Source organism: Gasterosteus aculeatus, chromosome 3 (genome assembly GCF_964276395.1).
Source record: "Gasterosteus aculeatus chromosome 3, fGasAcu3.hap1.1, whole genome shotgun sequence".
Lineage (NCBI taxonomy): Eukaryota > Metazoa > Chordata > Actinopteri > Perciformes > Gasterosteidae > Gasterosteus > Gasterosteus aculeatus.
The window spans coordinates 11,793,177-11,809,763 of record NC_135690.1 but is presented as its reverse complement, the minus strand read 5'-3'; the positions used below and the strand labels follow the sequence as shown (position 1 = coordinate 11,809,763).

At 42.3% G+C, this 16,587-nt stretch overlaps 1 protein-coding gene across 1 annotated transcript in view; it reads right to left on the bottom strand.

The window, feature by feature from the left end:
• Positions 1-1,094: 1,094 nt before the first annotated feature.
• The window catches only part of st6galnac3 (ST6 (alpha-N-acetyl-neuraminyl-2,3-beta-galactosyl-1,3)-N-acetylgalactosaminide alpha-2,6-sialyltransferase 3), a 49,943-nt gene continuing 34,450 nt past the window's right edge, over positions 1,095-16,587 (bottom strand). The window contains exons 4-5 of the mRNA XM_040172409.2: positions 7,700-7,807; positions 1,095-6,114 (exon numbers count right to left, since the gene is read on the bottom strand). Of these exons, the coding sequence (XP_040028343.1) occupies positions 5,925-6,114; positions 7,700-7,807 (298 nt within the window). The 3' untranslated portion in view covers positions 1,095-5,924. The remainder of the gene's footprint in view (positions 6,115-7,699; positions 7,808-16,587) is intronic.

The following is a 16,587-nucleotide window of genomic DNA, read 5'->3' as shown; positions in this document are numbered from 1 at the left end:
TGCACACAACACTTTTATAGCCTTCTATTTTTTTGCGAACAGACTTTAACTGACTATTTGAGAATACACTGATAGGATTAAATTTAGTTTGGAAGTATATGTCAGTGTCCCAATGTATTATTATTATTATTATTATTATTATTTCTTTACTTTGTTGATATGTTGGCTAGAAGTTGTTGTTGATCCAAAGAGTGACAGTTTGCTTCAAACGTGATAGTGTAGCGTTATAGAGAACCAAAATCCCCAATATATTTTTTCCGTCATGCGTTTTACAATCACCCCCGTATGCGTGTCCCTACAGCTACAGGAATGCACCATCTGGCCCTGGAGAGCACGTCCTCCTGAAAGCGTGTTCCAGAGGTCAAACGCTCTGCAGAACAGATTTGAAAACAATGAATTGAGAATATTCTCGTCGTCGTGTTGACCTTGCTCGGCTAAGCTGTGCACATAACAAGAGCCATTAGCACAGGCCAGCTGCCACCAAAACAACGGAAGAAATATTCTCGTAATTATTATGTTGGGCTGGAATTTAATTGGAGTCCAACACATTCAAGGTAACTGAAGTAGAAAGAAAGAAAGAAATAAAGGATCACCTCAAGTTGAGGTACTCAAAAAGTAGCTTCAATGAAAACCTGATGACAAAAAATCTGTTTGGCATTGAGTTTGTTGCAGAATGTACTTGCTGATGAAAATTAGTAGAACATGTAGATAGAAACTGTGTGTTTGAGCTATTTAAAAGGAAATAAAGTCAGGACATCTCAACCTGCCACTGCACTTTTCTTGTTATAATTTTTATTATTATAATAGTCTCTTTAATTTGCGATCGTGATACTTTATTAATAACTGTAGCATAAAAACCATGAACGTGAGCATTATTATTCAAAACCTATTTCGTATTCACTCCGTGTCTGAACTCAGCACATCTGTGATCCTTTACTGATGTTTTAAAAATCTCCTGAGAAGCCAGATTGGAGATGACAGTTTAGCTCGAGCTCCATTCATAGAACATGAACAAATGTCAGCAGGTTTCTTACATTCCGATGGAGCCTGTTTTGTTTAGTGAGAACTTTAATCATGCAACAGGGTTTATCAGGTTTTCTTTAATCAATTCTTTAATAATAAAAGACACAAAGGACATGTTGGTAAAAATAACAACATTCACAATATATCATATGTTGAAAGGCAAATGACAGAATAATACATATAATAATAATGACTGTTTGTTTTTTTTCATTGGCAAAATGTACATTTCAATAACCTGCAATACTCCATGCAGCATTTGGATGTAATTTTACCACCAATTAAAAGGAGTGTGTTTGCAAAATCAACCTTCAAAATAACAACCTCACCGTTATATTACATTCAATGTAACTCAGCACACATACAAAGTTACATATTTCACAAGGACACTTGACCTGAAAATAAAAAAGGATGAAAAATAATTGTAAGACGTGCACACGGAGAAAAATAAAATACATTGTTTTCCATTGTAAGAAAGCACTTGAGGCATTTTAGGAAAATGGCAAGTACAACAGTCAGGAGGAGAACAAATTAACTCTCAACCATAGAACAGATAGCAATTATCTCGACTGATTACAGCAGGAAAAAGCCAAAAATGATGAGAGCATTTTAAACGGCTAGGAACAATGAAATATGAAAATTCACACCTTTGTTCCGCTGACCTTCAGACTGAGAAGTTTTAATTAGGTTTAGAAAACCTCCCATTTAAAGGAAAGGAACTTCAATTTGATTTTTCACCTTTGCATTATACAAGCGAACAATTGGAGCTCATTACACTTCCACTTACTGTATGCTGCAGAGCAGCTGAAGACAAGCAGTGCTTTTTATTTTTTTATATCATTTGCGTATATACAGCAAGGTACGGGGTTGAGAGGACCAGCTTTACTACTCATAACACAAAAGCCAAACGGGATCAGTTCAAGTTGGGGATACAAAACAAAGGGGAAAGTCGAAATGAACCCAAATTTAGGGTGAAGAAATTTTGGGAAATAAATTTGGGTTTGATGGACAGTTAGATAGACAGCGACTGGAAGTGGGGTGAGAGCTAATCTGGCTCACAAATTTGTTAGTCTGACTTACCAGAACAAAGTAAAGTAAAAGTGCAGTTGGCCTATTTCATGGTAAGAACCAGAGGGGAAAAAAAATCAGAATGCGGAAACATTCATGTGTAACAATTGTAAGAACAAAGCCTTTGTTAACAGTAGGTAAAAACACAGATCTAAGAGGTGCACAATGAGTTACAGAAGCTAGCTCTTAATGGCTCCGCAGCTCGGAGCCAGAGACATTCCAGCACATAACCACCTGTAAAAATGTTTAAACACATTAAACAAACAAGATATATCAAGTTGAATAGAGCGCTTTAGAGGTTCCGTGGGATTTTGCTACTATTTCGACAGAACCAGGCTATCCGTTGCCCCCCGTTTCCAGTCTTTGTGCTAAGCTAACCTAGCAAGCGGATGTAGATTCATATTTACTTATAAGATTTGGTATCATTAAACTTCTCACCCAACTCCCGTCAAGATTATTATAACCAAATGTAGGCTATTAATTTTCATCTCCAAAATATGAAGCTGTTCCAGTTTAAAGTTAGAACAAACCGTCTTGACCTTTTAAGGAATCCCTTAAAAGAATATTTGGCCTCCCATTCTGCTCACACTTATTCATAGAAACTGTGTCTCAAATCCCCTTCCAGTGAAGCACAGATGATTCATGGGAGCCGGTATAAGGGCGTATTCTCCATTATATACTGCATAATACATCTGTGGGTATTCTTCCATTGTGTTCTGCCTGAGAACATTGGAGTGTTTTTTGGATGAAAAAATAAGTGAGTGCAAAGCCTGAAGAAGAAGAACAAGAAGGAAACGTTGGCAACAGACGACCTAAAGCAAACTAAAAAGATGCTGCTGATAAACCACTGCATCAACAGAAAAATGTAAGCAACATTAATAAAATAAAACCAGGAAGATGTGAGTATGCATTTGAAATACAAACAAAAATGCATCATAAAACATGTAACATGGGACAATTAAACGGTGACAACCGCTTTTACAATTTATGGTGGATGTACTGTACATCAGGTGTAGAGCTGCCACGTGACTGCACAATCACAGGCCTAATGTTTAAAAGATGTACATTAATCATGTAACATGCAGGGAAAACTGTATACAATATTGAGGGCAATATGCAGGAGCAGAAAAAAAAGTGTCATTTCGAACTTCCCCCCAGGCCTAGATTTCATCTTTAGGCTTCCCTTAACATGGATAAATAATGCAGAGAGACATTTTTGCTTTACATATATTGCGAGGTGGATACTTTGATCCCTGGCTGCTGGCAGCGCGGGGACACGCCACACGTCTGGAACACGCGGCATCCCAGAGGAAATCTGAACAATGACCCCCGACCGCGTTACGGTCGTACACTGTGGAATTTAAAACAGGGCGGCGATGCATTTTGCAGAAGCTCCTGTCAGGTGGACTCGCGGTGCGTCTACAGCTGTAGGTCATTTCTCGGGTACCTTACTCAGTCTGTAAAAAAGAGAGACGGATCGGGTCTTCTTTTCCAGTTTCCTAAAGTCTGCAAACATGCAGACAACCCACGTGACCCCAGCGAGCACGGATTTGGTACTTTGCAGGTCAAAATTTGTCTAGACAGCTTGGTTTTAAACAATAACTACACGTTAACCTTTTCTGGAGCTTTCCACTTAATCACACATTAGCAGGAGTTTGCTCAGCTGTCATACAAGCCCAGTACGATTTTATCCCTAAAGGAAGGAAATGTCTGATCGCATAGCACATTTCTGTCTGTGAAGATCTAAATGTGAAGACTTTTTTTTAGACACAAAGAGTCATCATGTTGTTCTTTTTAGTTTTCAGTTGCACGACTACACATTAATTGATTCAAATGCCTTCGTGCTGGTAGCCGCCTGATGCTTTTGAACAAACAGGTACACTCACAGCAGAGCACGTTCAAGCTGAGAGTCTTTTAACAAAGTAGGTCATTTTTAGTTAAATAGGGAGCGTGTTTCCTTTGGGAAGAGTTCCTAACAGGCTTCTAGTGAAATATGAATACATACTGTATGTCATATCATGTATTCACATTCATTGTATATACATGTCTTTGTATATGTTTAGTGGCACCTAGTTTGCATTGAATTATAGTCATTTAAATGTTGGTAAACACGGGGCTGTAATCAGAACTTTAGAAACAGGAATTCAATTCATTTGAGCATTCAGCCCAAAACACCCCGTTTCCCTTCTGGTTCTATTTTTTTAACTTCACACATTATCTTTTCAACTAACAGTTCAGTTATACTTTCAGTACATTTTCTATTTTTTCAAAAACATCGAAATCCTATTGCAAATCGTTTCCCCAGCTGTTTTTTTGGGGGGGGGATAAAATTCAGAAAATTAAGCCTATAGGTAGACAAACATACTGTGTCTGAAAATACTGCGATTGGGTCATAAAATCCTCACTACACTGCATCTATGGCAGCTACATCGCTGCCAAGACATCCAAAAGCCTGTGAGTTTCAACCTACATGTCTTTTGACCTGTAAATCACCAAATCCCAAAGCCCGAAATAGAGTCCCGACGTGTAATCGTAAACAGGCCTCTGCAGTGGGAGTGAGATTGTGAAGCTCAGCTGCAGTATTTTACAGTGTATTACAGGCTTGTGCATCAAGTTAGAAGCCTTTGAATCCTTCCAGTCCTCCGGGGGGAGAGTGGGGGGAGAGTGGGTGGGGGGAGTCAACCTCCCAAAGACCTACACACCTCGGCCCCTCACTGATTATTCTTCACTGTCCTGGAACAGATGCGTTGAGACGTAATGACCAGAACCGGGAGACATGCACACTCCGTTGAAAGACAAATGGCGAGATGTGTTCACACTGTGATAGTGTACACAAAGAGGCACAAAGCTGCATGAGAGGATGAGCGAAAAAAGAGACAGAGAGAGCATCTTCTTCTCTGCAATGAACTGCAGAGTGGATTGCAGGCACAAAATGATAATAGAATATAATTAACTTCACATGGTTTCACTGCACACATAAATCTTTCCCTTTGCGGGGTCACAAATGATTTAAGTCCTTCTGTACGTGAGTCTGTGATTGTGCTGTGATGCCAACATTATCAATGGCAAACGTTTCTCTGCAAAGATAATGGAAATAAAGGCCAAACATTTATCCTAAATTCCAATTCACAGCATTATTTTAGGCCAGAAAAGCTGTTTGAGCATAAAAAAAGCTGATTTACATCCACAAATCTACTGTGTTCCTGTTGAATTTGACTGAAAGCTGTTTTGTGAAACGTTTTTTCAGAGTACACAGAACGGAATAACCCATCAGTCAGAGTTGAAGGCCTAGATAAGATACTTGTTATACATTAAATACAGCCTGACAGACAACGACGGACACGCAGATAAAACAGAGTAGGCGACTTGTCAGGCGTCCGTGTTCAACGTGTCCGCAGCAGCTGAGCTCTTCCTCAGCTGCACGCCGGCCCATCGCCTGCAGACATGTGAGCCACTGGGGTCAGTGAGAGTTGACAGATGGTTGTAACTTCTTCCTGTTGTTGTTTTCTCTATTTTTTCTTTAATGTTCGCCTCGGAGCCGTCCTTCGCTGAACTCACAGAGCAGCGAATGGATCGATGAGTCAGTGAAGAGCAGAGAGCCAGCTGTGCGGTCTCTTGCTCTCACATTCACCAGAAAAACACTTTCAAGAAACGGTAGATATGGTTGTTTTTTTTTGTTGTCTAACCTTTTTAAAATCGACATGAAGAGGAATTTGTGCCCAAATGGATATTCGTGCACATCAGGGGAACCCGCTTTCCAGCTGGTCCCCAGACGACGCCGACGATGCTGATAATGATGCCGGCGGAGCATTATTTCCACGTCAGTTCAGCCAGGGTCACGACAGCTGCCACGGCGGGTTGAAGAACTTGATGGCGTGAGCTTTGGCCCACTTGGCGAACACGGACTTCTCGGTGATGAAGCGGTGCCCGCCGTAGGGGGCGCTCTCATGGAGCAGGTACTCCGCACACTCGTCACGGCTGCCCGCCTCGTAGTAGTGATAGGGGACCTTTCGGTAACCCTCCGCTCTACACGGTTAGGGGAAGAAAGAAGGAAAAGAAAATGAAAAATCTGATCGCCCATCATATCCTTCCGTCTCCTAGAGACTCTCTTTCATCGGAGACCGATCGGACTTAGAATACATCAGGTGCTGCATCACACATGAAAGGCACGCGTTCAGTGAATAATTATTCAAACTGTCATCGAGTTTCCAAACTGGTAATTAGATGCGTCAGGATCTATCCGATCCAGCCTAGAGAGTGAACAATCAAATTTAATGGAGCGGGTTGGGCTGCAGTTATGTCATCATGTCATTGACAATTCAAACGTTGGTGTTGCAAATTCCTGCTGTCTAAATCAATTATTTCACAGAGGATGAAAACTAAATTGGTTCCTCAAGGTTTTATCTTATTATGGCAACAGATACTTTTTTTTAGATACCCTGACAATAGTCTTCCCTATCCTGAGCCAAATTATACTTGATGTTGTACAGTAGGGGAGTTAAGTCATTCGTAATGGAATTCCATTTGGAGTTGATCTATTTACACTGCATCTCCAAACCATTAAAAAGCATGAGGAATCAATAAAAACAGGAGCAGGAGCAGTAGAATAGATTCACTGAGCAGTCTGCCGTTGGTATTTAATAGCAAGTGGCGTCTTTATGAGAAAACGAATTGTGTAACCGTTTCAGCGGGTCCACAGTCTGCAAGCCGGCCGTAACACAAAACCCGTGTGATGCGCACCGGCGTTAACAAATAAGTTCAACTTCACCCTTTCGGCACCACCCATCGGCCCGAGGTCACTTCCGAACCAGAGCTTTACAACATCCTCACATAGAACTTGTGTGACGCCAAATTGTTCTTTCAGAAACACAATATCTTCCTGTGTCGCACAGGAAAAGCGAGGAGCTAAGTGGGCGACAGGCAGGATGGGACCCGTCAGCCGCCTCACTGAATCGTAACACCCCTCTGCACCGGTTGAATAATCACACAGCCGCGAGTCGAGGGCTGTTTATGTTTCAACACCCGCTGTGCACGGGGGAAACCAGAGAGGCTAAAAGACGGGTTTTCCCCGGTGTATTAGGTAAAAGTGTTTGACTCGGGGGGAGGATAGAAAGAGCTCAGGTGAGTCGGGAGAGTGGAGGGAACACGCGGCGAGACGCACGTCAAGTCAAACAAGGCCGGGGCTGCTGGAGAGGCCGCGCAGCCATGCCTGGAGCGACAGCATCTTGTTTGTCATCCCTCCTACGGCCTCACAAGCCCGAATGCAATCGCTCGCCGGCAGTCCGGGAAGAATGACGGGCCGGTGTATACAAATAAAACTTTGAGGCAGGGAAGGAATTGGGTGCAGTAGTTCAGTCACCCGCGGCAGTTCAGTTACCCTGCTGGGTATTCTAGGCAGGAAAACATAATGGTATTCACGGCACAGAGAACCCAATATGGATTTCAGTATAGAAATTCAGCCATTAAACCCATACTGAGGTTTTGGAAATGTATTAGGGCAGTTTGTGATTATGGGAGGCTGCGATTGGCCCGGCACTGCAGTGAATTTGAATCCCGCTGCAAAGTTTTTGTATAGGAGCATGTGCACGGAGGGGGATGGTTGGTGTCTTACTTGCAGTAGGTGTCATTTATCATGCCGTAGATATGGATCTCTTTGCACATGTCCATGGCGAGGATAAGCGTAAACCAGCCGGTGCTGAGGTAGGAGCCCGACTGGATCCTGCAAAAACACAAAGTCAGCCTTTTACTCAAATATTCATTTTAATACAAAAATAACTTTTAAATAATTTGCATGAAAATGGGAGCCTCTCTGGAGTTTACCGGACTCCATTCATCTGACCTTTGTACTCACGGCTCTTGTGTGCTTGTAATTCAGCTTATCTTAGAATTCAAATTATTCAAACAGCTGTTTGTGTTGTAAGTTTCCTTGTATAACAGCCTGAGCTATGGATCAAAAATGATCATTTACATGTAAGTGCATCCCCAGCACAGCCCTCAGGTGTGTAATAAAATGCCTGTTATACTGAACGTTCTATAGTAATGTTGAATACCTATAGTTAAAGAGCTTATACGATTCCCACACTATAAATGAGTAAACAGGTTCAAGGGGTGAGAGAAGAAGCAAACTTCATCTGTTTGTTGAACAGCTCATCACACGCTGTCCCCTTTTGAATGATGCAGGAACCCTGGAGGCCAATCGATAAAAACATGCATAATCTTTTCATCAGCTTCAAAACGTGCGTTGTTAAGACCTCTCAAGCTTTTGCTCATTTTCAAACAACGCGAGAGAAGTGGGCCATAACGGCTCGCAATCCCAACTATGTCAGGAAAATGCTTCTCACGCATTTAGTCCATTAATATCTACCTGGAGAATAAGTATCAGTAATAATACTTAGAAATTCATGAATTATTACAAATGCATGCTGTCTAGTCAGTTACCTGCACTTGATTCTTCAAGTACCTTGATAGCTCCTGGACAGCTTTAAACACAAACTCCAGCTGTGTGCCAACATGTTCAATGCCGTAATAAAAAGGGATTAGTTCCCTCTCCTTGCATGTGTCTACCATCTGTGATGAGTTAAACTATATCTCACTACACTATCCTTAAAATAATTTACACAACAGCCAACAAAACGTAACTACTGTAATATGTGTATTTAAGTGAACAATATACTTTCAGTTCAGGCGGCCCAACAAACTTCATCACACACCCAGGTATGCTATAAGAGGGTCAGAATTAGTTTTAAAAAAAGAAATGAGTTGTAATAAGGGAGTGAAGGAGCACAGAAGGGAAATGGCGCATTATCAGCGATACACAGCTCGGCAGTTCTCAGGCGTCAGAGGTGTAAACACAATACTATTACCCTGCATTATTCATTAGCCATTTGCCACTCCGGCAGCAGAAACACAGAAATGCGGCCACATACTTGCTGACACACACACACACACACACACACACACACACACACACCTATTCCCGTGACGTGTGCCGAATGTCCCAGGGAAACAAAAGCTTGGTGGAATAAGTAAAGACGAGGGATGCGCTGACCTGATAATTACAATTTCAAAGCCGTATGTGTGGAAGACGCAGCGAGGCAGACTGATAGACTTCAAGGTCTTCAGCAGACATTGTGTAAAACCTACGACAGCCATAATGGCACAACTTCGCAGAGAGACACCGGCGTTATTGTGTGGCCAATTTAAAACCAGAGATAAGCCGCGGTGTAAAGCTGCTCTGGCAGGCGAAAAATTACATCCAGAGCCGCAGGACGGAGAGGATGCAATTTGCCTGTTGCGTTGAAGCAGAGACACCCGGCCTTTACTCAAAAACGGCAAACAAAAAGCACCATGAGGTCAAGCTTGACCAAAAAATCACCCCCCACTGCTACGGCTCTGCTGAAAAATCCAACAATCGTGAATTGTATTTGGGCACGAACAGAGCAAAATGTGAACAAACATAAGGAAGCTACGTGAACAGCTATTTCAAATCAATCTTTTATCTCTCGCTGACCAACACAAGCCGCAGTCAAGTGAGGCGGGAGCGATGGGGACTGACGCGCCAGCACTGGGAAACTGGGAGGCTGTTTTGAGGAATTAGGTCGGACACTCTGAGTAGGGTGTAGAGTCAATAATACCCGGAGCCGCCGGGGATCAGCGGGCGCCATGCTCCACCTCCGACTCGGTTCAATCACTCGCACTCGACATTCACAGCGGGAAAGCTGTCCGCGCACGAGAAAAATCCCAAGCGACGACCGGTTTAGTCAAAGTATGTGCTTTATATGTGCCCGTGCTGCTGCACAAATGTGATACGGCACCTGTCAAAAGTACTTAATATAACTCACACAGACACCTGATGGGTTCTTCAAGACAGACGATATCAAACCAAGACCTTTGAGTCATAGGAGTTGTGTGAGTGAGTTTCCACATTGTGAATTAGTAGAGCCTTCTAATTCTAACAGTTTTGATTCTATATTGAAAGATTGTGAAATACGCCCATTTAGATGAAAAGATCGACGCCACTCTCATGTAATAAATTATGATGAAGCTAGTTAGGTAAGCTTAGATACTAAGATGTGGGGCGGTATGTTTGAAGGAGCCACAAGGTGACTTACTAAGGGCAGCCAAATCTGAATGGCTTGGTTGTGCGAATTTGCAGTTCTTGGGGCGGCTCCAGGTACCCAAATGTACACGCACGAGCCCCGAACATATCTTTTCACCCACGTTATGTTCCCCTTTCACCAAGAATTCACCTGAGATGCAATCTTCTTTTTTCCAGTGGCAACCTGCCTAAATGTCAGTGTACGACAGCGGTTCATCATCTAGTTCATCACGTGATCACACTCCACGTCGAGTCAATCCGACGAGATGTTCAATGAAATAGTTCAATGTTTTTCACTATTCTTTTTTCAAAATCTGATTACAAAGTATCTCCGATCAGCGCCGCGTCTTACCAGTTGAGTTTGTGCTGTGAGACCTGGACCCTCCCTCCCACCCATCCTTCAGACATCAAGTGGCTTCAGACTCCAGAGAGCCTTTCATCAGCCAAGACCTGCTCTTCTTCCTCTCCTCGAGGAGGAAGGTGGGCATTTTACGAACCATACGTCTCTCTCTCATAATCATGTTTTCTCCCTCATATCCGTCTTCAAACAAATAGCCACTCGTGCCTATCTTCAGTCCTATTTTGACTAGGTTTCCCAAAATGCACCATCTAGCCGTAGCAGGTAAACACAATGGTATTCCAAAGAAGGGCCCACTTGTAAAAATGATCCACTCTCCGGGTACAAGAACAGCGGACTTGCCTCCGTTTCTGCATGAAAACATGTTATTTTCTTCTCCCGGCAGGAAAACGCCTGATGCGAATGACTGTGCGTTATTAAGTGATTACTTCATACAACAACAGGCTGCGAGACGAGTCGCCGTGTTTCCCATTGGCCAATTGTGTGTAGACGAACAACACACTGTGTTTTCCTGTGTCTCTGAAGCAGCCGAGGAGCCTCTGGGATGACACAGGGACAACATCCACAGCCGAGCCACGGGGTGAAAACGGGGCTTTTTGTCTCGGGAAATGTTACACAAACCGGGGAGCACAGCAATTTATTTTAATGACGAGAAAGAGCATTGCAGCTGCGGAGGCTTGTCGAGGCGATTCCTGATTCTGCCGGAAGGCGATGCGAAGCCCCCGGCGGTGACCTCCACAACCTGCATTACAAAAAGGACTGTTTGCTCTCTCCAAGTCCACCTTTGTTTGCATTTGTACCAGTACGCGGTGCTAATAATAACCAGGAAGGGGACCTTAATCCTGAGGGAAAGGACACAGGCTTGATGCAGATGAAGGGGGTCAGAATGAAGCTGGCTTTAAGATGGTCTAGTCTCTCCAACGACTACACTAAACATATTACCACCACAGTAAAATAGAAGATTGTCCTGGTTCATCAAAGATTCCAGACCCCCCCACCCCCAGTCCTTCACGTGCACGTATGTCCTCTGGCAGGAGGTACAGAATTGGGAAATTCGGGACTTCTAGGCTGAGGAAGAGGTTTTATCCTCAGGCCCTTGACTCGCCTCAAAGACATTCACCCACCATCTGTACAACATTTTGCACACAACAAATGATCTTTTATTCCATACATTTGACAAAGTATGCACGTGGCAATAAACACTTTGACTTGACCTTGGCTCAACATCAAGATTAAATCAAGTAAAAGTTGGAAAAGTGAAGATAATGAAATGGAAATAGAAAAATACACTATACATGTTGGACTCGGGCTGCACAGTAAGGCAAAGAAGATTAACATTTTCTGGCAGGGTCATGAATCCCTGGATACGTTTTTAAAAACGTCAATATCATCGGGCTGTACTGGTTGTGCATTCAGCACAGAACATGGTATTTATGCTTACAAGGTCTCTCCTGTGTTTTGTTGAAGTTTAGTTTTGTGTTTACATTAGTTTTCTCCTCTTATTGAGTCGAGCAATTGTGTTTTCACTTTGTTTTAAACATATGAATATAGCAGCTTTTGGCTTTTGCTGTTAGTGTGGTGAATCTGGCGCCCAGTTTAGCCTCTGGTGAAATAACCTTTACTCAGCATCTGTTTCCGAGATCGATACTGGTAGAAATGTTCTCTTCTCATTAGGAGAAAACATTTAAGAGAAGATTCATTTGATTTGACTTTGGTTTTACTTTTTCCATTCGCAATTGGTCCCCCTTATTTTACTTACTAAATATTACAGTAATACTGCAATCATGTTAGGTACAAATCCTGAGAAACGGAAGCTGGTTTTAAGGGACGTTATTTGTACTGAGGCCTTAAACAACCGAACAGCAGATCACATCATACTTTCTTACCCTGCTGCCATGGTTATGTAGCACCAAAGCAAGTACAAGATACTAATATAAAAGACATTTCTATTAATCTTAAACTAAAGTACTCAGTCCCTCAACAACACAAAATAAATAACGGGTGAAATCAATGTACCAATGAAGTGTGACTCCCTAAACTAATCAGAATCAGATGAAACCGAGAGAAGCCAATCAAGAAGAAAACTAAGCGCCCGCTGTTAACAGTTTTACTGTTAAACAATTGATTGCCTGATATTATATACAAAGTTCTCCTCACGTTGTTTGTTTTTTTACTTTGGGATTTTATAATCAAATACAGTCGTAAGTGTTTCCTCTGGAACACCAACAGTCCATTTTTTTAGTGTGTTTATCTTTTACTCAATAAACCCTGTGAAAAGATCAAAAACCAACCTCTGATGTGTTTCCTCCTCTTGTTCTTTATCCTGTTCACACTCAATTTCTACTCCTCTCCTTTCAACTTTGGCCTTCTTCTTCCTGTCCATCTCTCTTCACTCCCTGCTCTGACCCTTTGCTCCCTGACTCCCGCTCTCCTCCGAGTTATTGGCCTCCCGGGCAGATGCCAATCCGAGCGTGAGTGGGAAGACGGAGGACAGAGGGCTGGTAAGAACAGACAGAGAGACGGATCCCTCGCTTGTGTTGAGCCAGCAGTCGTGACATTTCGCACAACGCTTTTGTAAAGTGAAGATTTCAGTCAGGTTTCGCTCCGTTTTAGTGGAATGGAGACCAGAAGAGACTGAGGACTCTGTGCCGAATAAAACCTTGACACGATTAGCGCACCGCGGCGTGATGTATTCTTAACCATTTCTGAAATGTCCCGGAATTAGTCAGAGCATCATGACATGTTGCTCCTGCTGCAGATCAAACATGCTGAGGACTGTTAGCATGATCCTGGCTGCCGTGTTGCCTGACACGCCTGCGGGCGGAGAACCTTCATCATCCTCGCTTGCTTTACACTCGTCACTCAACACTCGTCCCCTGTCACGTTTACAAAAAAAAAGAAGTAAAAAAAAGGACCAACTAGAAGGCCGTTAAATGTCAAATGCCAAGAAATAACACAACGCCTCCCATCCGCCCGCCTCACATCCTTGATCCCTCCCGACTCGCACGGAGCTCACTGCGAGCGGGTTCCACTGATCTCCGCGTGGCAACCGGCACTTTAATAATTCTCTCAGTGCAGAAGAAGGTGTGTGAAGCTTTTATGCACACCACCACCCCACCAGTTTTCTCTCATTAATTTCACAGCACCCGAGTGAGTCTGCTTTACGACTACGTTTCTTCCCCCCTGGAGATGTCATACCTGCCATTGTTTGGTCAACTGATTTATCTCCAATCCGACAAAAGTTGAGTCCACGTGAAAAGCCGCCTGCCCCGGCTGAGAGGAGGTTCTACACAATTACAGCCGTCGATCCTCGGCGCCGCTCACACTGCGGCTGGCGCTTCAAAGGAAATCTTTCCCCCGTGTTCGGCTGAAGCAACCGGGCAGATATTTCAACCTGATTATGTAACCGTGTTTCTTGTTTCAAAAGACAAAGGCAGATTAGTCGACTGGAGCTCAGCAGTAAATCCAAATGTTTCACAGACCCTAAAAATATTCAGCCGACGTGTTAATCCTCAGCGTTGTACAATGAATGAAAAGGCAAATTCCAACTAGTCATTTCAGTATTTTTAGTCAGCAGTAGCTTTTGTTCCCGTACTGTGTGCAATTTCAGTATTAAGTGTCTGTCCTAAATTCCCTTAACACTTGAGAGCACCACACACATAATGCAAAAAAGTTAATAGTTGGGTTCATTAAAACCATAAAGTGTCTGCAATCCTACTCGCAGCTCTGTGAGATTGTGCTCGGCTACGGAGGTGAGCTAAATGCTAACATTAGCATGCTAGCCGATGTTTATCGGCTGTCATGTTCGTGATGTGAGCTTAGTAACATATTCACATTATCTCTCACCACAATGTGCACGAGCGCTAGATTAAAAGTGAACGGATCACATTACAATTAATCCTGTTGTTGGTATTTGACTAACTTCAAAAGAAACTGCAGACCAAGCTCTACACACAAAGTCCATAAACAATTCCACGTGTTTATTGCTCATGTTGATACAACATTCTTTTTTCAGATAAATTCAATTAGGCTTCCGCCGCCCTGGCAGACCGACAGAGAAAGAGGACGTGGAATAGAGGCAGCCTTGATTATACTCTCTGATGTCTAATGAAAGTTAATATAACTTATTTTTCTGATTTTGATCACCAAAACTAAACAAAAAAATCCTGAATATACACAATCAAAACGAATCTTAAGTTGAGAAGCCAGCAAACAACATCCGTACAACAACAACAACAACAACGTCATGAATGAAATCTCCCACAGGAGGCTGGTGGGCTGGTAATGAGCATGTGCTCAGGTGCCATGGAAACAGGCTTCCTGTTAACCAACCACCTTCCCACAATCCACCTGTCAGCGAAAATCTCATTTCAAGAAAAAGCAGTTTTTTCTTTAACAACAAAAAAGCCTCTTTGCCAGTGAACTGAACACTGTATATGGTACCTTACAACTAAATTCAAACCACTGCTGATAAATCGTTTTATTTTAGGTCATTTTTTAAGGACATTTGGGTGTTTTATGGACAATTTTGAGTTTAAAAGCTGGACAATGGCTGGGATGGCTCAAGTTTAAAAAATGTAAACAATTTTTAGTCGCAGCTCCAATTCAGCCTGAAGGCAAGATATTGTAGTGTAGGTGCCAGCTGGAATGGTTTTCACTTCATTACAGTAAAATCAAGTTATTCACAAAACAGTTTTCTCCAATTCCCAGAACAATATCTTTGATAAAAAGGAAACAGACCTCGTTTTATAAACCTATTAGCTTCACATCCCTGACAAAAAGCCTCCGGTTAAAGAATCACCATCAAAGACCCGGCCCAAGGACTTAACACACTTCACCGGAGTAAACAGCAATTATTTTGCTAAAAGAGAGGAGACCGATTTACATTATACTTAAAGTGAGAATAAATTGTCTGGAAAATGAAAGCTCCATGCAGGTTGAGAGGTTTTTCTTCACTGATTTTAGTCAGCAACATAAGGAAAAGGCTTCATCATAATCACAAAGCGTCAACCTTGGTCATACACCATCGGTGAAGATTTATTTGGCAGAAATACAAGTGGTGGAAGGTCAGAAGAGGTGAGCAGAAGTTACTATTTGTGTGGTAAAAAAAACTTTTACGTAGATTTTTTAATGAACAAGCTCAGAGGGAGTAAAAGGGTCCGAGGTAGATGGCAGACTGTGAAAGCTCTGCAGCTTATCCAACAGGTTAATGGGATGCCCGTCCAAGACCAGGGGGGTAAAACCAAGGATTAGCAAAACAGATGAGGACCAATTTAAGAGATTTCTCCAGGGACAGAGATTAAGACAAAGGCCTGAGAATTACACACTGGAACTACTGATTACTATTGATCTAAAACTCAATAATCAATTAATCCCACTTGTCCTGTGGAATAATTGAGAGCAGATTGTCCCTCACACCATAGAGAGCTGCACAATAGGGAGTAATCCCAAGCAAAAGTCCAATAACCACGGCGCTATTAAGCTCCCCCCGACTGCTGGAGCTGCTCTTAAGCCACACCGGATCCCCTGTCTAACAGTAAAGAAGATTTATGGCTGCGCGCAAAGAGATGTGTTACGACTTTAATATTCAAAAGCCTCTTGCTCTGACAATGCGGCACTGCTTACAGCATAACGCCGCTGTTATTTTACATTTTCATCTTCATCACACCACATTTTGAGAATGTTGCACAGAAATATGAGAGGTGTGAGAGACGGAATAATGAAGTGATTCTTCTTCTTCTGACGTCAAAGACTTTTTGACACATTCATACAATGCCACATATTTTATGGATTTAGTTGGATTTAGTTAGTATGGATATTCATGCACATGGAAACGATCCATCCGTGCATCTATGTTCATCTTATTATTAGGGATAAGAATATGAGCAAGCTATTTACTTATTCCAAATCTTACTATAAAGCATAACATTCATAATTAAATAGATTCCTTTTAAAAAATGTTGCTTATTCTGTGAAAAAAAATAAAAATGTTGTAAAAATGTGTATATATATGTACATTTAATAGAATGACACATGTTGAGGG